The sequence below is a fragment of the Aythya ferina genome, assembly GCF_964211825.1.
Source record: "Aythya ferina genome assembly, chromosome: 14".
Classification (NCBI taxonomy): Eukaryota; Metazoa; Chordata; class Aves; order Anseriformes; family Anatidae; genus Aythya; species Aythya ferina.
This window is the reverse complement of record NC_140312.1, coordinates 5,274,641-5,298,768: the sequence shown is the minus strand read 5'-3', so window position 1 is coordinate 5,298,768 and position 24,128 is coordinate 5,274,641. Positions and strand designations below refer to the sequence as shown.

The 24,128-nt window shown below is 43.4% G+C and overlaps 1 protein-coding gene across 2 annotated transcripts in view; it reads left to right on the top strand.

Annotated features, from left to right (window-relative positions):
- The window catches only part of ADAMTS2 (ADAM metallopeptidase with thrombospondin type 1 motif 2), a 178,983-nt gene that overhangs the window by 49,761 nt on the left and 105,094 nt on the right, over positions 1-24,128 (top strand). For both annotated transcript variants that reach the window (XM_084535586.1, XM_084535587.1), the window contains one exon: positions 13,667-13,826. In XM_084535586.1, the coding sequence (XP_084391712.1) occupies positions 13,667-13,826 (160 nt within the window). The remainder of the gene's footprint in view (positions 1-13,666; positions 13,827-24,128) is intronic.

Genomic DNA, 24,128 nt, shown 5'->3' with positions numbered 1-24,128 from the left:
ATTTGCTATAAGATGTCAGCTGGGGGATGAAAAATACGGACTTATTCTGTGTTTTGTTTAGGCAGAGGGAGGCAGGGGAAATCATGTTTTAATTGAATTGATAGGCTCTTACTCTTCATGAAGAAATGAAGAGACAACTTTCAGGTATTCCTTAATGCACCATTAATATTTTTCCTCTCTTTCTCATTCATATTAGGAAAATATATTTCACGTCTTCAGTCTCTCTGCTAAAATAAGAGTGATTTTTGAGGTTCTGATCATTCCCATTTAACTTCTATAGGAACATTTTGGTTTGGTTGCATTTGCGGGCATCCTGAATCCAGTGTTTTCAATGCAGCCATGCCACTGACTTGTATAACAGAATAACAATGCCATCTGTCTTGTCTTTTTTTATCCCATCTTCAAACATCCTTTAAAAAAAAAGAAAAGTGCTGGTTTACTTTGACTGTAGAGGGAGAGGAAATGTTCATTGAACTTGTAGCAGTAGTCATCCATCTCTCACGTGAGTTGGCAGGAGCTAATTTAGGACTTTGTAAGATGTGTGGGTTAGTTAAATGCTCCTGCCAAAGCATTTTAGTTTTTTATTTATTTATTTTTCTGCTAGTGTTAGCTTCCATTTGACAGTTTCCTATGCATTCATTCCCTGATCTTCCTGAATTGTGTCTCTTGGGCTCCTGATGCTGCTCTCTCTAACCCAGATATGTAGTTAGTGGCTAATTAAGTGGAAAAGTCAGGGTGTTGTGGACCTCCTTTGTAGTCTTTCAGAAATGTTGGAAGTTGTCATCCGTGAACCTCAGTGGCTCTCTGATCACACGCCACATCTTGACTTGCCTCTGGTGTCTTCATCCATCTGCCTGCGCTGCCGATGAGCTGGCTGGAGCCTCTGCGCCCTGCACTTGGGCTGTGTCACTGTCCTGGGTGGATGCGTGTCACCAGTGGGATCCTCAGCAGCGTTCTGCGTGTCCTCAGGAGACACAGGGCAGCGATGTTGTGCCCCTGCTGGGTACTTGTTGTTCCTCTAGGCAGGACTTAGAGGGATGATTGCAGCAACCAACAGGTTTGAGTGGTGGAGCTCATACAGATCTGGTAGTTTCGTTTGTAAACTGTCTTTTTTTTGCATTTGTAAGAGGAGATAACTGGTTTTCTTACCACCATATTTCCTTCGCTCCACATTCCTGGCTCATGATCCTTGTAACTTCATTTGGACAATCGACTTTGAGAAGTTTGTTAGCATTGTTGGCTCAAGAGCTACAAATGTTCTTTCTCTCTGCCTAGTAGCCTAAATTAATAGTCTGTTTAATTATAAAGTAATCTTATGAGATTTATGGACAACTTTAAATAACAAAGCCACATTGTTTTATAGATGATGTGCAAAATATGGAAACCACCTCTTCAAGAACTCCCCTAGTATCTATCTTGTGTTGTAATAGGATTGTCCAAATAAACACAGGCCATGTGTAAACTCACCAGAATGTGGTGGCCCTAAGCCAGCTCTAATGGTGTGAATACGCTAGTCTACTGACACGTGGTAAATAATCCCATTTCTAGTAGTACTGAAAGGTGTACTGACTGATTTATGCGTTTTTCTTTACATTTGTTTTCCATACCCTGTTTTTTTCAGCAAGTGCATCCTCTATGGGCTCCATTTGACTTCGTGTGTGTTGTGTTCAGCTCCTGATTATCCGGTTGCTGGTTGCTGCAAAGAGGTTGGAGCTTCATTTCTGTTTTTTGAGGAAATCAGCCACTCTTAACTTTATTCCAAAGAATATAGGTGGTTTTTATTTTCTAAAATAAAATAATATTTACAGCCTCCCTTCTGTGTCAACACCTACTGATTTCTCATGTTTCTGCAGTTTTCTAGCTGGGCTTGGATCCTGTAGAGTTTTGTCTGTACAGGTGAATATTTTAAGTTCTGCTGTGGAGCATGAAGTTTGATGAAAAGGTTATGGTTACTGGAAACATAGTTTAAGGACTAGGCAAAGGGAATATTCTTCTTCAATTCAGATAGTAATGAAATGTTATATTAGGTGCTGGAGCCTTGGAGGGAGTGGTGGAGAAAAGTATCATGAAAAGCACAGCAAATAATGTGAAAAATGGAGGTGATCAAGAATGGATCATATGAATGGCTGTAGCACACTAGACCAGATGTCAAAGTCCTTAACTTGTCTCCAGAGCTGGTCAGCAGTGACCGAATATCTCTGGTGTCTTGGCATCAGTACCCTTCTGGGCTTCAGTTATTGGCAGGTGTGCCCTGCTTCCAGGGCTCCCACAGCTGAGATGCGTGTTGTACTGGGCAGGGCCCCCAGTGCCCGTCAGGCTTACTGGTTTTTGGACCCAAGATCTCTTGTGCAGCCCTTCTTAAAAAAGCTGGCTTTGCGTTTTTATTTGCGCTCGGTCCCCTGGCTCTGAAGTAGTTTTGAGGCAGTAGCTAGACTGTTTCATCTCCAAGTGTTGTCAGTATGGAGTCCTGTAACCTCTTTATTGTAGATTTTATTCTATAACCTCTTCATTTGATCTTTCAGCTCGAGACAGATCTCTCAGTGCAACTTTAGACGGGAAAGTTCCCACATAGGGGCCTCCTCCAGGTTCTCAAGGTGAGCCTGTTTTGAAGAAGCTCACTTAATTTTGCTGTTACGGTACTGCCTCTGAGTGCTCCTTTACACCTTGATAATCTGTTGGACTTAGATTCCCTGATGAGTTTTCAGCTCCTGATCTATTTCAAAAAGGTTTTTTTGATTAGTTTTTATGCTTTTTGCAAGTTATTCCTTGGACTCTTTTTTATTTTTTTTTGCTTGCCTGTATTGTGTTTTTACATTTAATCTGTTAGTCTGAGCCTTTCAATTTTCCTAATTTGGACTCTGCTTCATTTTTTTTTTTTATTACTATTATTACTATTATTTTATTGTATTATTTTGGAAAGATGCCTGTATTCTTCGAATAACCCTCCCTCGCCTTGCTGTTTAGCAGTGCTGACTTTCATTTGCTCTTTCTGAACTCTTTTGATGGCTGGTGTACATTTGCTCTGGGCCTTCACTGTCTTTAAATAGTTCAGTGCTACCTGCAACGAGGTTTTCTTTTAGGTGCCCATTCAGTTCTTTAACAAGCTTCTTTATCCTTGCATAGTTATCCTTTTTGAAAGCAAGCACCGCAGTAGAAATATTACAGCTTTTGCTGCTCTTGCCAGGCCATTGAACACAAGCACGTTGTGCTCAGCGCTACAGAGTATTTTTCAGCCCCAACAGTAACAGTTCCACCACTCTGCTCACGCAGTCGAAGGCTGCATTCTCTTCACAGCCTGAGTCTTAGAGTTTCATGAAGCAATCGTTAACGATGCCCAATATCCATGGGAGTAGTGGACATCTCCCCTTGCTGCGTGCTTCGTGCCCTTGTAGCCTTTCTGTTCTCCCTCAGTGTAGCTCAGCTGATGTTGCTGTCCCTGTCAAGCAGTTGGTAGTATTACCCTATACAGTTGTTTTCCTATTTACATCTAGAATCCTTCTGGATTAAATTATTGTATTCTTTTTTGATCTGGTTAATGTGAGTTAATCCTAGACTCTCCTCTTCACTGTTCCTGTGCGCTTCCTATCCTGCTGTTAGTGTCACCAGACTTTTCATTGTGTCTGATACATTCTTATATCAACACACATCAACATTTACCCTTCTGCACCTTCCTCTCCTTTTATTTAAAATACTCTTTACAGCATTTTCAGTGTGCAATACAGTGATGATATGGGAGGAGCTGTTCTCTCTTGTACAGATTTCATCAATTCCAGAGTTTCTCCCCAATACTTTGTGAATCCAAACTTTGTTTCCATACCCCCTAAATCCATACCTTATTTTCTCAGCTGTGCACTACCTCTCTGACTCATCCTTTCACATGGGTTGGACATTGTTAGAACAGTGCCACAACAAAACCCCTGCTTTCAGCTTGCAACGTGACACCCAGAACATCAGTGACCATGAGCACCAGCTCCTCCCAGTGCTTCTTCAGACACCCTCTGGATGCTGCAGGATCTGCCACTTTTGCTCTAGGCGTATGGATCACCATATGGATTAATTGCAGTAAGGAATGGTGATTGTTTATGTGAGAGTGCAAATAAGCCCTGCCCCTCCAGGGGACTTCTACCTGCACTTATTCCACTTGCAGCAGCAAGGAGGCAGCTTCAGGCTGTCTCTGGGTGGTCTGTCTGGCATCCGTTGTTGTGGCTGGCCCATGAAGTCAGGGATGGAGAGCCTCCAGCTTTCTTCCCCTACAGCCAAGTTCCCACTGGCCTGTATTTATTATCATTCAGCACCTAAATCTTCCTTAATCTCTAGGTACCAATGCAATGTAAAGAATCAAAAATATTAATGTAAAGATTCTTAAGGATAGGCTTTTGAGGTGGTTTTTTTTCTTAGGCTGCGTGAGGTTGTCTGTAACATTTCAGCCCCAAATTTCTGTTGTGGCTGCTTTTTTTGTTTCTTTCCTAATACATCCAAGTTTTTCTCTATCAGCAATTCTTATTCTTCTGTGCTTTCAAATGCCAGAGAGTTATCATATGCCTCCTTTCCTCTGTCATATAGACAAATAGTGCACATTAGTTTTTTGATTTAATCCTTCGTAATAAGCCTGTTCCTCCAGGGATTAATTATTTTAGTTTCTGTACTGATTCTTGCACTTTGTTGACATCTTGTACTGGAAGCCTAGAACTGAGCACAGGATAAAATTGAAAGCTCATCTCTCATTAGGTTTCAAGCTCTCATTTGGATAACTGCTTTTCAGGTTTGTCCCTCCCATCCAGGGGAAGAGCAGGAAGGTTAAAATAAGCCTGGCTGTGGGATGTGGGAAGGAAAACAAGTGCCAGATTTAGTAAGCTTCTGGAGCTTTTGTTTCCCCTCGGCCTTAAAGGCATTAAATTTAAGTAAAACTTGTGTTTAGCAGAGCATGGCTCTGATTTCTAAGCTGTGGGTAACTGCACAGACCACCCCTGGACCTTTCTATGGCCTGGTTTGGGTTTGGAGCAGGGTGGAATGGGGCCGGGGGGTGTGCACCCCCTCGCCCGGGTGAGGTTTTGCACCTGGGGGTCTGGCTTCCACTGGAGGTGCTGGTGCCAGAATCTGGGGACCAGGAAACCCGGATTCTGTCCCAGTGCCCGTCTTCATAGGACTGCCTTTTGGGGTGAGGATCCTGAACCCGCTTGCACAGGCATGGGGCTGCTGAGGGACACGGGGAGAGCTCGGCGAAGGAGCAGGCCGTGGTGGCCCAGGCCCTGACCGGCTGGCACTGCTGTGCTGGAGTTTGCTCTGCAGCACCGGTACTCCTTTGGAATGTGAAATGTTGCTGCAGTGCCATCTTCTCGAGGGAAGATTCGGGATTTCTATTATTTATAAACAATATAGTAGCTTTGAATTATTTTAAATGCTAAGTTTCTACAGTTTCTACTCAGATTTAGTATATTAAAAAAAAAGAAAAGTTGAATATAGTAACCCCTTTTCCTCCAGTGTTTGGTCTGCATCCTTTTATCTTGTTTACCGTAGCAAAGCCCCAGCTTCTGTTTCGTACCCATTGATGGATCTGATCCAGCCCTGCTGCATTCGAGATGAAGGCTGCTTTGGGGAGGCTGCAGTGAGGCTCTGGTGAAAGTCTTTGGCCTGTCTTACACAGAAGGTCAGACTCAACTGCTTTAATATTTATGAATTCATTTATGAATCCTGGCCTTGAGATTTATGAATGTGACACCCGTTGACTTCAGTGGGTGGTGATTTGTGCCTTAAGCAAATATATTTTTGAAAGAAAACTTGTGTAGCAACCACCCCAGTTTGTGAGAATTTGAGTTGAAGAGCCCTCCAGTTGGGCTGGTTTTGTTTTCTTGCAGAATGTCAATTCATTTTTATTGCTGAGGGTAGAACTCAGCTATGCATTTTGTCAAAGTGACCTCAGAAATGCTTTATTTCAAATGGTTCCTTGTGTTAAAATGGGAAAGTTAATCCTTTTGGATCTTGCTGTTAGCAAATTCATAGACTTGATATTCATGCTTTTCCTCCCTGAAAGATTAAAATTGAGAAACTCTGTTGCAGAGAACTGCAATTACCATTCCCTGCTTGCAACAACAGCAATCAAGTTTACAGTCCCCTGAGTCGGCGCGATCTGCTGCATTTATCATTTTCGTTCTTAACGGCCATTTAATAACTCACCTCTTTCCCGTTTGGAATTACACAGACCTGCAGACCTCAGACCTAGAGACTTCCCAAAACATTCTTGCTTGTGCATTCTTTTAGTTAAAATACCATGCTGGGCTCTGTTTAAACAGCTAGGGAGTTGTAAGAGGTCTGGCAGCTTCACTCTGGAGATGAGGCTCCTGCTGGTGGTCCTGGAGGCACCTGAAAGGTGGGAGCAGACCTGCCAAAGGAGCGATGCTGCACAGCGTCAGGGACATCTGCTGTGAATCTGCCTCCTCCAAGTCTCTGCCACACTTCTGCAGGCTGCATTCTGTGTCTGCTACAGATAACTCTGCAGAAAGCTGTGGTTGTGTGTGTGTAATGTAACCTTTTGAAAACGCAGCTTCCCTCTCTTGAACTCCCAGGATTTTGGAGTAAGCAAATGCCAGCGCAGCGGGAGCAAGTGGTGGGGGGCAGAGGCAGGAGGCTCACCGAAGGGAGCCGTGCTTGGGGCACCTGCTGCTGCCCAGAGGTAGGCACTGAGTGGCCCAGGTGAGATCTTGGTGCTGTTCTCGTAGAGACAGGGAGTAGGGAGGCAATGGGTTCAGTGTCGGCCAGCGGTTAAAGCGAGACATCGTGGCTGGAACACTTGTGTCTGTCCTGAAATGTGCTGCTATTGCTTTAGTCGTGTCTGTTTTCTTCACAGTTCAGTGAGAATGAGAGGCGCAGTCTGTCTCGCTGTTTTGTCTCTTCGAAAACCACAAAAACCGCTCTCGAAAACACAAAATGAGTTATTCCATATAAATGCACGGCTTGGGCCCAGATCCTCATCTGCTGTAAACTAACAGGGCTCTGTTAACTCGGGTTGTATGGGCTGCAGATCTGTCCCACTGCTGCTGTTAATCACACCTGCAGCTGTGTCGTGGCTCGCCTGGGCTCTGTGGACAAAACTTTATTTTCGGTAGCAGTGGAAGCGGACGCGTGGATGGATGGGTTTTCTTTCTCCCTTGTGCTGCAAGGACTGTAAGAAAGCAGACTGTCATGAAAGCACTCGTAGTATGAATAGCTCTTGTGTGCTGCTTTTCATTAGGAGATCCCAAAGTGCATTAAAAACGTGCCCTTAACCCTGCTCTGCAGAGGATAAATAGGGTCACTAAGAAACATCCAGCTTTCCTATGGCTGCCCAGCAGGCTCTGCCTGTCTGTCTATCAATCTATCTATGTAATTCCTATTTGTATACATAATTATTCCCCTACCTTCTCAATTATTTTGAAAAAGTGCAGAAAATAAAGGAACTTAATGGGAAAAATGAAAAAAAAAAAGCTGTAAAATACTAATTTTAGGCTGACAGTAATAAAAAATACACGTTAAAAAAAAGAATCTTTTTCCCTTTCCCCACCCAGCCTGGGCCTGAATAAATAGGACAGCAGCAGGATATAGCACAATAAGTGGCTACATCTTCCAAATATTTGATGCAATTCCTTCAGTGCCTCCATTCAGTTCAGAGAAAGGTGGATTTGCCGTGCAATGCTTCAAGAGTTCAAGACGTACTCAAAGCATCAAATGCAAATATGATATAAGAAGGTCTTTTTTCATTGTTACCTATATGAATGAAGATAAATGGAAATAAAATGCCAAGCATGTCTGTTCCCGAATCAATGTACTTTATGATTGAAAATAAATACATTGCAGGACTGAAAGCGTTGAGGAATCCCCCGTGGGCTGGAAGGAGCTTGCAAGGTCTGTGTTGTGTCCTTTGTCACACCCCAGACTTCCTGGGTGATCTCGCTCCAGTCATCTGGGCTCTTTATGCACAAGGTCTGTTGTAATGTAATTGAACTTAATAATATTTCCATACCTGACTTCAGTGCTGGGAGGACGTGCCTGTTGCTGTTTGGAAAAGGCATGTTCTTGTGGCTCTAAGGCCTAGAGAAGGATATAAATAAAAATAGAATGTGCAGTTTGGTTTCTTGTTCTCTGCTGAAAGTGTCATATCAGTGCCCATTTAGTCAAATGTGCAGCAATCAAGTTTATGTGGGGTACAAGCACATTGATACAGAATAGAAGTAGAATAAGACCTTGTCTGATCTGCTGTCCTGCAGGTGTAAATATTTTTCTCTTTCGAGTCATCTACAAAATATTTTTTGGCAGCTGTACAGTGAAGTACGAATCTCCTGTCTCTGCTTCTCTGAGAACTGATTGCTGGGAGGGTCCCGTACTGCAGATTCCCCTCTGGGGGCTTCGCTGACATCAGAGTGCAGGCTCCTAACCCAAACTCTGAGCTTAAATATCAGGTAGTCCGAACTTAATATATATATAAGGGGAATAAGTTCAGGACTGTATTTAGGGTATGGTCATGCACAGGTACATTGTGTGGCCAGTTACCTTTTTCAGAATCAAATACTCAAAAAAAAAGCAACAGAACGTTCTCTATTTACAGAAATACTGTTTCCAAGAGTCTGTGCAACACTCTGTGTTATGGATTTAACCAAGCAGACACTTCAAAATTTTAAAATTTATTTATTATTAATTTCAGTTTTGCTAACATTTAATTTTAGCTTTCTGTCTGTGTCGTGTGCTTGGAGATTGGGAAGTAAATCTGCCTTTATATGGCAATGAGAAACTTTGTAAAGCAGTACTAATGAGGAAGAAAATGAACATTAATTAAACTTGCGGTTGCAGGATGGGCTGAAGCTCTGGAGCTGTGCAGCAGCAGCTAGATGGGTTGCTTCATTACAGCCTAGAACAGGGAGCAGCGATGGGAATGGGAACGAGGAGACAATTAAGTCGCTCACCGAGTGCAGAACCAGTGAGACATTTAATTAGCCACAGGAGCTAATGCTCGAAAACTTGGAGTTTTCTGCCGAGTCTAAATATGCCAGGCGGTTTTTCTGTCAAGTTAGACTAAAAGAATGCCTTTAGAAACACGAGAGGGGCCGAGGAGGCTGGAGAAGAGACCTGCTTCACTGCTGAGCTCTGCAGTGTGGGGTGAGCTGGCGAGGAAATCCCGGTGGTCCCATCCCAGCGGTGGGGTCTGGCATCGGCAGCAGGTCCCAGGGGGAGGTGGTCACCCGATCACAGCGTCCTGTAAAGCTGAGTGGTACAGAAGGGTCTGTGCAGTCACTGCATTTACACATATCTGTAGGTCAAGGGGTCCTCGTGAGCCTGGCAGGTCTTTGGGGTGGCTCAGGAGCTCTGTTGCCCCACAAGAGATTTGTGGAGCCCTAAACCCTCGCCCTCTGTATTGGGACGGACTCATTTGTGCCTTATCAATATAACTCTTGTCGTAATTAGGCAGGACAGGCACTCTCTGCATTCCTTATGAGTTTTTTCCTGTGGCTTTCACTTCTAAATAACTGCCTTGCTAACCTTAGCCGAGGTTTTGATTCTCCGATCTGCAGTTTCCTTTTGATTAAGTGTCTTCTGCTCTAGTCTTTAATGCATATTAATGAGTGCTAAGCAGTGCTTGACTCGAGTAATTTGCAGCTGGGATCTGAAAACTCTTGGAAGGAAGGCCTGGGGATGTCCTGCTTTGGGAAATAATGGGATATTCTAGGTTTTTCGCTGCAGTTTGGTGCATTCCAAAGGCAAACCATTTGCAATTAATTTGTATCTTTATAAGTCACAGGATGCAGTCACAGCTGCCGTCGTTATTTAGCAATATTCCCGTACTCACTTCAGTTTCTATTTGGAAGTCCCAGAAGAGGAGGGGAGGAGGTACCAGTTCACTCTGCATCTTTGCCAGACCTGCAGGTACTTCCCAGGGAGGATGCTGGGTTCCCACCCAGTTCTGAGTGGCTGCCGGAGGGGGGCGAGGGGAGGTGCTGCTCTGTATCCAGAGCTCCTGGGGTGGGTGGTGAGCATGGCAGCAGAGAGCTCTGCCCCTAGCACTTTCTTTTAACCTCTTAGTTCATGAAGCAGCCACAGAAGAAGAGCCACAGCTCTTTTTTCAGAGCTGGAGGGGACTGATAATTGAGAGCCTGAATCCTGCTTTTGCATTGCCTGGAGTAAATGTCCAGAGAGAACCCCAGAATGTTTTCAGGTCTTTCTGGTGTAACCTGTGTCAAAAGAAAGGAACCAATTTGCTCAGATGATATGGCATTTCTAATTTGGTCATCCAGAGGTATTCTCCAGCAAATTGCAGCAACTCTAATGCTCTCTGATGTCATCACAAAGTTGGGACAGGTTGGGTAAAGGGCACGGGCAAACTCATGCTGCTGGAGCTGTGCCCCTCCGCTGCCCGCCTGGCTGCCGAAAGCCCTGGTGTTGAGTTCATGCCTAAAAGCAATCTCCTCTTCCTGATGGCTTTTTTGGGGGTGTTCTGAGAAATATCAGAAAAAAAAAAAAAAAAAAAAGCATTAGGCAATCATCTCAAGCTTTTCAAATTCAAAGCACTTGGAAAAAAAACAACACGACAAAAACCAACAAATCAGCCCTTGTAATTATCCTGTAAGACTGTTGTTGTGAGGGTTCAGAGGTGGAGAAATGGAAGTAAAGAAGTTAAATGTCCTGCTTGAAGCAGCAAGGAAGTGTGTGGCAGAGACATTCAGGAGCCCCACATATTTCGTAATGAATCATTTATAGCTGTGGGTATATTATTAGGCGGATGGCTTGAGCTGTGGACTGCTGTAGGAACTCTAAGTGAATTTTCTTCTCAAAATCTTAAACAAAGCCATGTTTTCTTTATTTCAATTTAGGAGATGAAAATACGCTGGTTAAACGAAAGACTGTGTGGAATATATGTATATCTATATAAATAAATAATTCTTTTATAATTCAAACACACGCTAACTCTTTCCTAATACTTCTGACCAAAAATAATGGATGTGTTTCACAGGGCTAAAGGAAAAGAGAAATTTGTCATATAAGTTACGAAGTCCAAGAGGAAAATGAGGGGTGTGGGGGAGAAGTATTCAGCCATGTTTAACGGTTACATTTCTTCCTATCTACACTACAACAGGATTAAGGAGGCTGCTGTCATGGGGATGTACAGAGTGGTGTTGTGTCTACCCAAGAAGCATAGTATGCAGTAAGAGCACCTGATGGATGGGCAGCATTCAGTGCCACGGGAATCCCCTGCATGCACAAGGCCAGCACCAGGCACAGCCTTCTGCAAGGAGTGTCAGCGTTTAGCCACTGGTTTTATGTCTTGGGCAGCAGCCTTCAAATGTCTCCCTTGTTGAGCCTTGTAGCCTGTCCCAGGGTGCTGCCTTCATCTCCTCGGGGGGCAGTCTTCAGTCTCAACAGATTTTAATTTGTTTTTTTCCAAAAGACCGCCATGTGCTGGAAGCTAGATTTCAGTTATAAGAATTGATCATCTGCGATCCGTAACAGAACTGATCAGACAGAAGTTGCCTCTCTGTTGATTTTCTTGGAAGGTTTCAGTATCTCCAAACTCATCGGTGCACCCTGCTGTGTAGGCAGTGGCAGCAGTGTTTCCCCCAGTGCGGTCTGTATTTTTAACAACGCGTGAACAATTAAGAGCCAGCATTAGCTGCTAAGTTAATAGTAGGTTTAATAAGTCCGGGAATACGTCCATATACAATGATACAGCTCACTTGCCAAAAGCCAAATCATGTATTTTTTCATTGCCAGTCAGGCTGCCTGTGTGTTTCTCCTGGGTGTCTGTATGGCATGTGCATCGTATTGCGTGCAGCTGAGTATGCAAACGCTCCTTTCTTCTCCATCTTTAGTTATGCATTTCTCATAAAATGACTTTAAAATTGCCGAATGTTATATCCAATATCCAGAAGAAACGTGTGCGCGTATACAATTAAAATATATATTAAAAGGAGAGTAATTCTGGAATAAAACATCAATTCTGAATTTTTCATGTACTTCTTCTTACAGTAAAATGTCAGTCGCTGTCTCTCTGGGTTCAGCACTTACTCGCTCGGTTGTCTTAGCTTCCTTGAGCTGCTGAGCCTGTCTCACCTTTTTTGTGGCTGATGTAGAATCTAAATTAGATAAGAAGAAACAGGACAGGATTTCAAATTCAGTTTCCTCTCTATACAGGCAGGATGGCATCAGTTTAAATTGCTTCGATATAATTTTGCTTCTTTAATCCTTCCTCTTCAATCTGTTTTTGTATACATTATATATATGAAATCTGGGACTGGAAATCTTGCCTAATGTAAGTTAAGACATGACAAATGAACCTGACATTTTTCCAAGGAGGGAACCAAAGAACATACTGTATTTATAGCAGTCGAAATGTAGTTTGCTGCTTGTAGAAGAAAAATACGGTTTGTATGAGAACTTTAATGCTGGGGTATGATAAGAGTGTTTAGATGGTACGTGCTTCAAGTGAGGCTGCTGGGTTCGAGGCAGACAAACTGGAAGCTTGAAGTTGGGCTTCTCCCAGCAGAGGATGTGGGCTCCAGGAAGAAATGTGTCGCTGGTGAGAGCACAGCCCCGAAGTCCAGTGTCTTCACTTGACTTGGGTGTCAGTGGACAGAGTGGAAAAGAGCGCAAATGAAGAAGGATCTGAAGGTTGGATTTCAGGCGTCTCTCCTTAATACTCTAAACAGTTTTTCCACTATTAAGATTCCAGTCTTCATAGTAAGACTTTCTGTTTACAGGATAAGTGTTCGTCAGTGTAAGTTCTCAAACACAGATGTGTAAACACACGCAGGAAAATTGATTGAAGCCAACCATTTCTGCCAGCTGCCTGCTGGCTCTGGTCACCTTCTCCACTGGGGCAAGACAGCCAGCAGGAGACAACTGCAGGGCATCCAGGTTGTTTCACCTGCGTGAAAATGGTAAAAAGACTTTTAAAAAATATTCAGTCTTTATGCTGGTTTCCCTGCTGTGTTAAGCAGCAGTGAAAACTGTGAGAATTGTTCAGATGATGTCCCTTTGAGGTGTTCTGTAGCAGTGCAAATTTCTCAGTTTTTCATACCTGGGTGTCTGTTCCAGTCTGGATAAGTTTTTCTTTCTTGGCAGTGCACAGCTGACACCTTTTTTAAACCTAGTTTGTAGCTAATTCTTGCAAGAAGTTTTTTTTTTTTTTGTGTGTCAAGGGGAAGATAATCACAAGGCTTATTTGCCTGCACGTAAGCCGTAGTTCTTTTCTGCTTTGCTTCTGAACAGAAAGGCTGACTCTGTGCTTCTTGGCTGTAGAACTGCCCATAAGGACCAGCTCTGAACCGATTCTTTATTTAGCAGAGATAGTAAGCACTGGAGCGTTCTGTGGCTGACAGATAGCCAAGGTCATATTAACTTTCATTGTAGCTGGTTCCTAATTGAGATGGTATTTCCTAGACAGATTCTTAGACCTGTGCTCTGCTCATTTGGTTCGAGGAGAAATCCCTTTGGTTCAGGGTTTTACCTTTTGTCCTTTCTTGTCAAGTTGGGGAAACGATGCGTCATTTTGCTCTAATAAAGAATTCACCTGATTTCCTCTCTGCATCCTAATTGCTCTCTAGAGAGCACTAATGTGTGCTTAAGCATATTGTAACTGTTTACTCACAGTGTCTGCTGTATGTGCAGTAACACAAAATGTTCGATCTCTGCCTTGTTGCTCCAGGCTGGCATGATTCGCACGGACAAGGATGAGTTCTTCATCGAACCTCTGGAGAAGGGGGCCCATGAGGAGGAGGAGGGAGGAGGCAGAACACACGTGGTCTATCGCAGAGCAGCTGCCAAGAAGCAACTTGCTGTTGAGAATGCAGATACCCTGTATAAAGGTAAGGGAAAGGTGTTAATACCAGCTGATGGATAAAGATGCTAAGGCAGGTAGGCAATGTGATCTGCTGTCTGTTTTTTCTGTCCTTGAACATGGAAATGTGTTCTTCTGCCTCTGTGGATGAAAAGGTAGGGAAGGAGTTGAACACTTCACCTGACATAAACGAGTGTTGCAGCAGTCAGAACCATCTCCAGGATGATGGAGCTGTGTATGCTCTAGGGACAGCGTGAAGTCACGAGTCCCTGTGTCAGGGCAGAGGAAGAGGATGGTGGCTGGGGCAGCAGGGCACAGGTGCCCCTGTGTGCTGGGGACAGGTGGCAGTGCTGGCTTTGCGAAGGCCGTGCTGAAAGGCTGCAGCAGGGACAGCAAGGCTGATACAGTTCACATTGTCACTGTTTTCACTGCGCTGAATTTAATCCTAACAGGGAAATAATGGTATCTTCAGATATGAACATAAACTTTCTTGATTTATTTGTGCTTCCATGTGTGGAATTTAACATAACATGTATGAGGATAGGGATGGAATAACAAGAGCTAAACATAATCACCCTTGCTTTGTAGTATTTTCTATTTCTACTCGGATGTGGTTCCTTTTTTGCTGAATAAATAAGGGATGCAAACTTGGTAAGTGGATGTTTTGACAGCTGACTTTAACACTGAGATTAATTGGGTCATTTGACTGGAAGCAAAAAATCCAACTTGGCTCCAAATTTGTGTATGAAACTGCAGTTATTTGCCACTCATACCCTAGCATTATCTTATTGCAGTATGTTTTCAAGTATTCTGTGGTGCGTTAGATTCCCCTTTGTAGAAACACGCCCATGATCCCTCTTTCTCTAGTATGCCACCTTACATTTTGAAAAGATAAATGGGGTAACCTGCTCTAAAAATTCTACCGTCACTTCTACATGCAGTAATCCCCTGAAACCACTTGGAGGAACAGGCAGCCACAGATTAGGCAGTAATTAGCACCAAGTTAGCACACTAAATTTCTCAATGTCCAAGTTGGAATGGGGATGAAAAAGGAAGCAAGCAGTGGTATTCATTTGACTTTTTTCCAGTTTGGTCACCAAAATGACTTTTGAATGTTGTGACTGATGCAGTGCTGTGTCGGGCTCTTCTGGTGGTCTTTGTGCTTGTTCTGGACAAGAGCTGGGAGGAGGCAGGGGTCTGAGCGCCGCCATCCCAGAATCACACAGTGGAAGTTGCTCTCTTAGTATATGTTTATAAAATTACCGCAATGTTGGAAAATATCATCCAGTCACCGTGTTTCCTTTTAAACAAAAGACTTGATTTTGTTCACACCTTATGGCAGTATTTTTGTTTTTGGATGATAAATATTCCTCGGGAGTAGGAGTCTGGTACACAGCAAAGCATAAATTGTAGATCAGCTCCAGTTATTGGCATGTGGTACCTGCTGGAGGAAGGCTCTGACAGCAGCATCTGAAAACCCCTGTGAAGTGCAGCACCGTGCTGTGTAGCTGCTCGTGGACGCCCAGGTGTGACCGACGGCGACGCGGCGTACGCTGTGGTGTGGTGTGCGATGCCAGCAGCCTTCTGCCCTCCGTCTCCTCAGGGCCTGCAAGCTGTGCACTTGCATAAGGACTCAGGTTTGCAGGCTCTGGTGCAGAGGTACAAAATAGTAATAGCTATCAGCCAGCACTGTGGAATTACAAAGCAAAAATGAGGCTGATCTGTAGGCCAGGCTGAGACGTAGCACTGACCTTGTCTAGAACAGCAAGTATCTGTGCCAGGTAGGAATTGTAGTAATTTTTCATATTTCAAATCTTAAAACAAGGGAAAAAATGTAAAGAGAGTAATCTTCCCTTCCATCTGTCCTCTCTTGATTTGTAAAATTGATTAAAGATTAGCTTTTATTTTGGAAAAACAAAACAAAACCACAATATTTGTATATATATAATTTTTTTTTTCCCCATGGAATTTTCTTTGCCTTTAAGAAACGAGTGAACAACCACGCTGAAACTGGGCTGTTCTTCTATGCTTTTTATTAAACCTGGCTTCTCACTCCTGATTTGCTCTGGGCAATAGTCTTGGAAAGGGCATGTTTGCAAATAAAAATTGTAATTTTATTTTCTGCGTTGTCTTTTTCCAGAATGCATCTCGTTTTGCTTAACAAGAGTCAAAATACTTAGTGATGGGGTGTTGATAAGCATGATGTGCTGCGTGTTTCCATAACACTCCAAATTGATCAATGGGCTTTTTTAGGATATACTTAAGGCACTTTCAGCACGCTGTATCTATTTAATAAAATAGAAAGGGAGAGAGAGGCAGAGAGCATTTAACCAAGAGCACTCCCCCTCTTCCACCATCCCTGGAGACATTGGCATTGTTGCCAAGTCCCATAAATTTACATATGATGAATTGTAACATTTGGACTATTTTTAAAGTCCAGCCTCCAGGAATCATACAAATATGTGATTACTTCTTTTTTTTTTTTTTCTCCTGCTAGGTGAGCTTCTGGATCTTTTAACGGTTGATAAAAACTTTGTGGTTTCTGACTGTAAATATTTTAAAGCAATGAATAATACAGACTGCATGGTGTTCCATAATTTTGAAGATAACATCCTCCGAAATCCCATGATAAATTAATTTAATCCAGTGATTTGTGAAGGGGGGTCATGACTCATGATTTGTGAATGTTTGGGTTTGGAAAGATAGATAGGAATTCCTTGTAAATATTCCTATCTCTGCATTTTTCCCCCAGAAAAGGGACAAGCTGTTCTCATCCCAGCGAGACAGGAGGTGAAGGAACCAAAAACCCCTTGGACTGGGAGCTGGGTGGGTCAGTCGTCGTGCCAAGGATGTGGGGTTTGTCCCTGCCACTGTGGTCGTGGCAGTGGTCACGCCAGGCCTCGTGTTTGGCAGGGGCTTTGCAATTTACACCCCAAATGTGCAGGCCCGTGAGGTGTACCTGACAGCAGGGTTATTCTACCATTTTCCATGCAGTGTTACCCGTCTGTTATAGGGAGGGAAATTGAGATTTTGTTCTTTCTTCAAACAAACAACGAAACAACAACAAAACACAGAAGAACAAAACTCACCACCTCCTAACGCCTGCAGAGATCGGGGTGTGCATCTTTTATGGCAGCTTGGTCGGCGTGCTGGGAAAGCATGGGTATGAAACAAGCGGCAGAGGCTGATTCTGGACAACATCAGGATTGCTTTTGCATTTATGTAAAATGCTATTAGGATATTGGGAAAGGTAAATATTTGTTTTGGCAGCCTGAGTCATCGCGTTCTGACTGGTGTAGGATTATCTGGTTTTGGTGAGAATCACAGAGTAAAGGGAGCAGCACTTCTACCACTTTTTCCCCTTAAACACAAGTTGTTAATGTGCTGGAGAACTGAAGGCACCATATTTTAGGGCAGTAATGTGGAGAGGAGTAGTACTATAAAAGTCAACATGAGCTCATTACAGTTCACTCAGTTGGGCTAATTGTTTTGGAAAGAAATATTTTCATAGGTTCACTGATGTATGGCAGGTACGGTGGGAATAAACCCTGTTTTTTTCTGACAACTGTGTTTTTACTACTTGCATGCATACAATAATTTATCGTCCTCTAGATAAAAATAAGCAGTAAGTTGAAAATATTTTAGAATTTCCAGCTGAATTCCTTCTTACATAGATGAGAAATGTTTCTTGACAGCAGTAAAACTTCCTACACAATAGAATTAAAATTAAATAGGCAAGCTTGAGAAGTGTTTTTTTTTTTCTTGAAACTGCTATTTTTATTTTTTATTTTTCTCAAATGTTCTTTAGACATTAAGTGAAGAGAAGGTAAGTGTTTAATTAATGGTTATGACGAGGTCTAGAAAAACAACTTGATTGTTTTTGTCTCTAAAGGCAGTCTGAGTGTCAGGCTTGTAAACTATATCGCATATCCCAAGCTAAATTACTGTGTCTGTTTTGTTGATCAGCTGGGAGGAAAAGATTATACTAAAACTTCCTCAAGGTTTGTATTCTCTCTCCAAATCATTGTCTAAATACGCTCCTCTGAGTTTTATTGTATTGCTTGACTGATGAGAAGCAGAACTCAGCTGTAGTTGACAGTTGTATTTACTGTGCAGCTGAAAGATGACCTTAGCAAAGAACAGTTTATTACTGAAGAAGACAGCAAGGTACCTCTCCAAATGCACTTGAACCAGGCAGATTGGTCAGTCTTTGGCCGCTAACTGAATCCCTTGGAAGGGCCGAGCCCAACCTGCCACCAGTCCCACCAGGAACATACTGGGGCTGACAGGCTGGGCGGGCTCCCGGCCTCTTCTGGAGGGTGGCAGCCCCTTCCCACAGCAGTCCTTGGGTTTGTGGCAGGTCTTCACAGCAGTGGTGGCCTGGTGCTGAAAGATGTGATTGTTTTGTGCGACCCTGGAATGTACTTCTTGGGGCATTTTTGTTTAATGTCTACTATTGTTTCCTCCTTCAAGTCACAGGTGGCTAACATCCCCCTGGCCATAAACATGCACCAGTCAGGTAAAAGGAAGGAAATAAGGTGTTTCTACTTCTACCCAGTGGGGGCAACCAGCTCCTTTCTGAACAGGTAGCTGAACCTTGTCAGAGCAAAGCTTCTCCTCAGTCCACTTAGTGCCACCTCCTGCCTCTCCATGGCCTAAAAGAGCTAAAGCCTTTCTCTTCCTCGTGCTGGTGGGACCTTACAGAGTCCTGAGGGGTCAGGGCCCCGCTCAGCAGGAGTGAAACCCATGGCCATTTAAGCTGAAGTAACCAAACACTGAAAGTTGTTGGGAAAGTAATAAAGTAAAGTAAAGTGATAAAGTAAAAATTTGATGAAGTTGTAACAACTCAGCTGCCAGAGCTTTACAGGTTTTAAAGATGATGTTTCAGAGGAAGACTCCTCCATCATAGTCCATCAAGCTGTCAGTGCCATTGATTTACTAATGTATTTAAATTACTTTTTAGAAACCAATGTGAATCTGTTGCACATTTTTTTCTGGATTGCCTGAAACGACATTCAGATTGGCTGCAGGCTGGCTGGGTGCCATTCTAATTTACAGAAACTTTTCTGGTTACCTCTGCAGAGGAACAGTTCCTTCAGAAGACCAAAGTTTCTCCAAATCCGATCAATATTTCGTCTCAGTTTGTATTCCTGCTGATTAATTACTGTTCCCTTATTTTGCAGTCAGTAAGGCACTGAGGACAGTATTTTTTTGTCTCCTTCCTACATCATCTGTGCATGATAAATACATCTGTCTTTCTCCTGTCTTGGATTTTCTCTGAATTTCACATTGCAGATTCACACGGCTTTTCTGGGAAGGGAAAGATTGGAAATTCAGTTGTGATTCAACTCTTGAATAAGAAGCAAGGTTATGCACTTAAGAAAAGCAAGTCTCCAGAGAGTTACTAGGCCCTTGGATGTCACCCTTCCTAACCAGAGATGGAGCTGATGAAGCAGTTCTTTGCCAGCACGGGCAAACAAGACTTTTGTAGTAATTTTTACGTGAATATTTTGAGCAAATCTAAAGATTCCTATTTTCATAAGAGTGCAATAAATGATCTGGGATGATTAGTTGAATGCTAATGAACAAGACGCTTATATACGTTCTGTGTGAAATATAAGGAATGTGGTGTACAGGAACATAACGGCATTGTGTTAAGACCCTTGGTTTCTGCATTTTTCCCCCCTGTTGCCATTAGGCAGTTTGAGATCCACATGGTCAAACTGACTTCAGTAGTGTTAATACATGTACCTTAGGCTCAATTTTTATTTTTTATTTTTCTGAATGGACCTGGGTTCCTGTTTCGGTTATGAGGCGCGATGAGGCAAGTTACCGAGGGCTTTCCACTTCTATTCAGTTATGCGTGAGTTAAAGGTGATCAACTCAATTATTTGTGCTTATTTAAATATCAGCAGTTTGCTCGTATTGTTAGCTAATTAAAAAATACTATTCACTTTGTTCTTAACTGACAGATTCATTTCAGCTTCTCTACTAAATTGAAACAATGTGATAGGGCTCTCTACGTGATGGTTGTAAACAGCTTACAGCTGGAGTTGAATATTACCAAATGTACTGAATGTTGCTAAATATAACAAAATGATAATAAGGCCGATCCTGGTCCGTAAAACAACAGTTCTCATACAAATAATCCTACAAAATATTTGTGAGAAGCTCTGTTGAAAGCATGGGGAAAGCGCTCATTTTATTTTTCACATTTTTCTATTAATTAATTCAGCACTAAGGGTGTGTGAAGCTGAGCCTGGCTAATCACTTGTTTATATTTATTCAAGTCAAAACTTGTTTGTTTATAGATACACTTTATAACAGATTTCATTAATGTTTGTTTTTATTCTTCATTATAACATCCATTGATCTCACAAGACTTAATGACTTGAGCCTCACAACCTCATGGGAGGAAAGAGAGAACAAAATATTTGCCTTTTGGACAAGAGTAATGTAAACCTTGTTTTTACTGAAAGCTGATATTGTTTTTTGCTGGTAATAGCCCACTGCAAGACCCGAGTTCATAGGAGCAGCAGTTCAGAAGTCAAAGCTTGCCTGCAGAGCCCGTGCAAGTGCTTGCATGTGTGAGTGTGTGCAGCCGCCCACAGGCATGTGTGGAGTTGTTGCTTATGAAAATGTATGTGCACACCCACATGCTTTTTGCAATTCCTCATCTATTGGTGAGCTCTTCCATGAAGTGGCATCCTTTGGGGGCTTGTTTATTTACAAGCTGTGTTCGTGTTGTCCAACCTGCTGAGAAAGACGGAGGATGGCAATAGTCCAGCAGGTTCTGATGTGTCTGCCAGGCACAAAGGGGGAGAAACTTGTTCACAGGAAGACCTTAATATTCTGTCCCGACAACTGAAAACATTCTGCAACCCGTATCTCTGTTTGGGAAATGGATTCTGAAACTGAGAATTTGAAAATATGGATGGCATGTACTGTTTGGTGTTTTGTGTGATGGGTTTCAAACTCTGTTTAATAACAATACGCAAAATAGCATCTGGTATGCGTCACTGAAGTAAGCTTTAGTCGAAAATGCTGATAAACATTTGCTGTAGACTGAAAGCAGCATAAATCTCGTCTGCTGTCCATGATAATGATGATAAAGTGGTTTGATCAGGCAAAAAGCTTCAGGCATCATCAAATGAAAGCGATGGGCAAGCCCAGAGTTGTGGGGAAGATGGATAGCCTTCAAACATTGACATTTCTGTCATTTCTTGACACAGAAGAGCCCCATGTGAGGCCCTGTGAAGTGGTCCAAGGATGAAAAAGGTATTCCACCTGGTCCTGACTGTTCCCAGTGCTGTTAAATCTGCTCCTCGGTGGCCAGCCCCTGAAGAAATGCAGTGTGCTGCTGGTACCTCGCTGCTTAAAGGAGGGCACTGGATGGGTCACTGCATTAATAACAGAACAAGATGCAGCAGGAGGAGGAGGAAGAACCATTTGGGTTTTCCTCTGCGGTCACTTAACTCATGGTGGCTACTGTACACCAGCATGGCCCTATAAGCAAATGCTTTCTTGCTCCTAAGCTCAGTTCCAGTTAAAAGAGTTCAGTGCCTCAAATCTGGTGCTGCACAGGCAGTGCCTGGTCTATGGAGCTGTGTTCGTAGCTAGAGCCTGAGCTGGGTAATAACTTTCTGTAGCCGGTGTTACTCTCACTTATTTGTTTGTGTTCTCTTTGTTTTAAATTCCATAAGCAATGCCTGGGGCTGCCTGGACTTTTTAGGGAAAAATAACTTTCACTTGACAAGTCAGCAGCAGCAGCGCTAACTTTCATTTCGGCTACTGCAAGTCTCCTTTCCCCAGTGCTCTCCTGAAGTTATAAGAGGCAGGAGATCTCAGCCCAGGAAAAAGCCAGTAAGACTTCTGATTTCAAAAGCTTTGAGTCTGAACTCCGGCACAGTAGTAAATTTATTTCCTCTTCAAAATATGTGCTTTTCTATAAAGCAGAAATGCTGTTTTGAAACAGTGGAAGAAGTTTATGGCAGTGGCGGAAACTGTAGTACTGCTAACAGAGCTCAGACTGATCCCTCTAAATGATAGTGTTACACATGATTTATAGGTTTTCCAAGTATTTGCTCCCAAATGGAGAGTGTGGCACGAAGTCCCATGCACAAATTTGCTGGTAATAATTTGAATTTAGTTGTCTTGGCTCATTTGACTACAAACCTTCGGAGTCATGTTACCCATCACTTGCATTTTAAGACGATTTAAAATGTTCTCTCCGCAGGACTGACTCAAACCACGATGTACTCTTAGCCAAACGATGATTATTTTGTTAATGTGGATTTGAAGGGTTTCTGTTAAAGGCCCCCAGGTGAGCAGTACCCAGTGCCTGTGTCTGTGACCTGCTGGCACATCGCGGCGCCCTGCTCCTGCGTGGCTGAGCGCTGCACCGCTTCCTGCACAGATCTGCATCTATTGCTGAGCCTCTGCTGCTGAAAAAAGAACAGGGACATGGTTTCGTAAGTAGGTTAAACAAGTCTAACTGTGCTAATGATTAGTCCTTTTCTGTCCCAGCCGCCCCCCTGTCCCTTTGCTGGCTGCTGCTGTCTGAGCCCCAGCCCTGGGCTGCTGGAGATGCTGCAGGAGTCCTGCAGCTCCCGTCCGGCCCTCTCTTTCCGCTGCATTTGAGCCTTTGGCTGTGTTGCTAAAAGGGATGCAGTGACCTGCTGGAGGCTACTGGGGAGTCTGACAACCCCAGGGCAAGCGACTGAAACATTTCATTGCCTTTTTCAGTGCCTGTGGAGCCCCTGCCCTCCACTGGCAACGTGCCTCCAAAGAGACCCTGATGCAGGGTGGCACCTGGCCTCTTGTCCCAGCCCCTGGCACGGGGTAAAGTCTCTGCTCTCCAAACCGCAGTGCTTGTTAATGGGTTAAATATTTTGTGCTCTATTTTGCAGCAGGTTCTTTGATTAAAAGCCTGGTTTGCATCTTTGCTTTTCCTTTTATCTGTGAGTTTTTGTGCAGTCACTCACTTGTTCCAGCTCTCTGTGTGTGCACAGACCATCTGGCACGGCTCGCCTGCCCGGCAACGCGCAGTGCTTTCAAGGGGAAAAATTATTAATCACAATCTGGATGGCGAGGGGGTTAGGGATCGGTTTGATTTCAGCTCCAGAGCTGACAGTTCCACAGGTAGTTCTTCCGAAAAGGTTTCTCAGCAGCCCCTGCGTGCTGCGGGGTGGACGTGCGAGGGGAATGAGGCCAGAAACCTGGACCTGGAGCCGGTGGCAGGGAGGAGGCAGGAGCAAAGCTTCTCGGAGGCTCATCCTCTGCTGTCCCTCCCTGCTGGCCTGCCCGGCGGCTGTGGTGCTGCAAAGAGCCTCGTCGTGCTCCGGAGCGCTTTCTTTAGCGCTTCTGGGCTTCAGACGGTTGTCCTTGGGACAGAACTCACTTCCCTGGGCTCCGCTCCATTTTGCAGGGTTTGGCCACTGTAGGTTGTCAAGTCAAAAAAAAATAGTCCTGGTCACTGCGATATTTTAACATTCCTTCAACAATCGTAGCTTTAAAAAAATAATGGTGTGATTAATTAAAGAATATTTTATGAAGGATTCTTTTATCTGAAGAAGGAATCATGTGAGACATGCTCAGCCCTAAAAGTAACCCGAAAATAAAAGGCTAAAATAGTGGTTGCTCTTTACTGCCATTTTAAAACTTGTAATTTTGTCAGCCATCTGTGCACTTTGTGTCCACCTCTCTTTTCCTGTCAAGAGATTTTTTTCCTGTTGCACATGTGGAGACATATCAGTTGTTGAAGGTGCTTGCTTCCTGAATGGCGAGGCACAGAAATGTTTTATGCCTGAAGCAGCTGCCTCAGAAATGCACATCCCGGTGCAGAAAGTCAGGAGAGAAAGTTTATGTTGACGGTGTAGGGAGTTTTTTTAAATTTTTTTAAAATTTATAAAGAAATACAACCAGTATTGTGTTTCCTCTTTCTGATCTTTCTCGTTTTTTTCTCTCTTTATCTTTTTTTTTGTGTCTCCTGAAGTATCTCTCATTCTTTGGTATAACCTGGCAGCGTGCTGTAAAGTGACACGGAGTTTTGATCTCCGCCTTTGGCTGTGGGCAGCGGTGACATTTTGAAGCAGCGTCCTGTCAGAGGGCAGCAAGTCCAGGTCGCTTCACGTGAAAGCATCTGGTGGGGCTGGTAGCTGCAGGAACTAAACAGTGACATGAGAAGTTGCCCTTGCCTGGCTATTAATATGTATGAAATTACCAGGCACTGAGAATTTTATCTCGTGAGCTGCATTTTGTGGTGCTGAGCAGGCAGCAATCCAGTTTGTCTCACTGAACTTTACTATACCATCGTTTCAGAATTCATTCA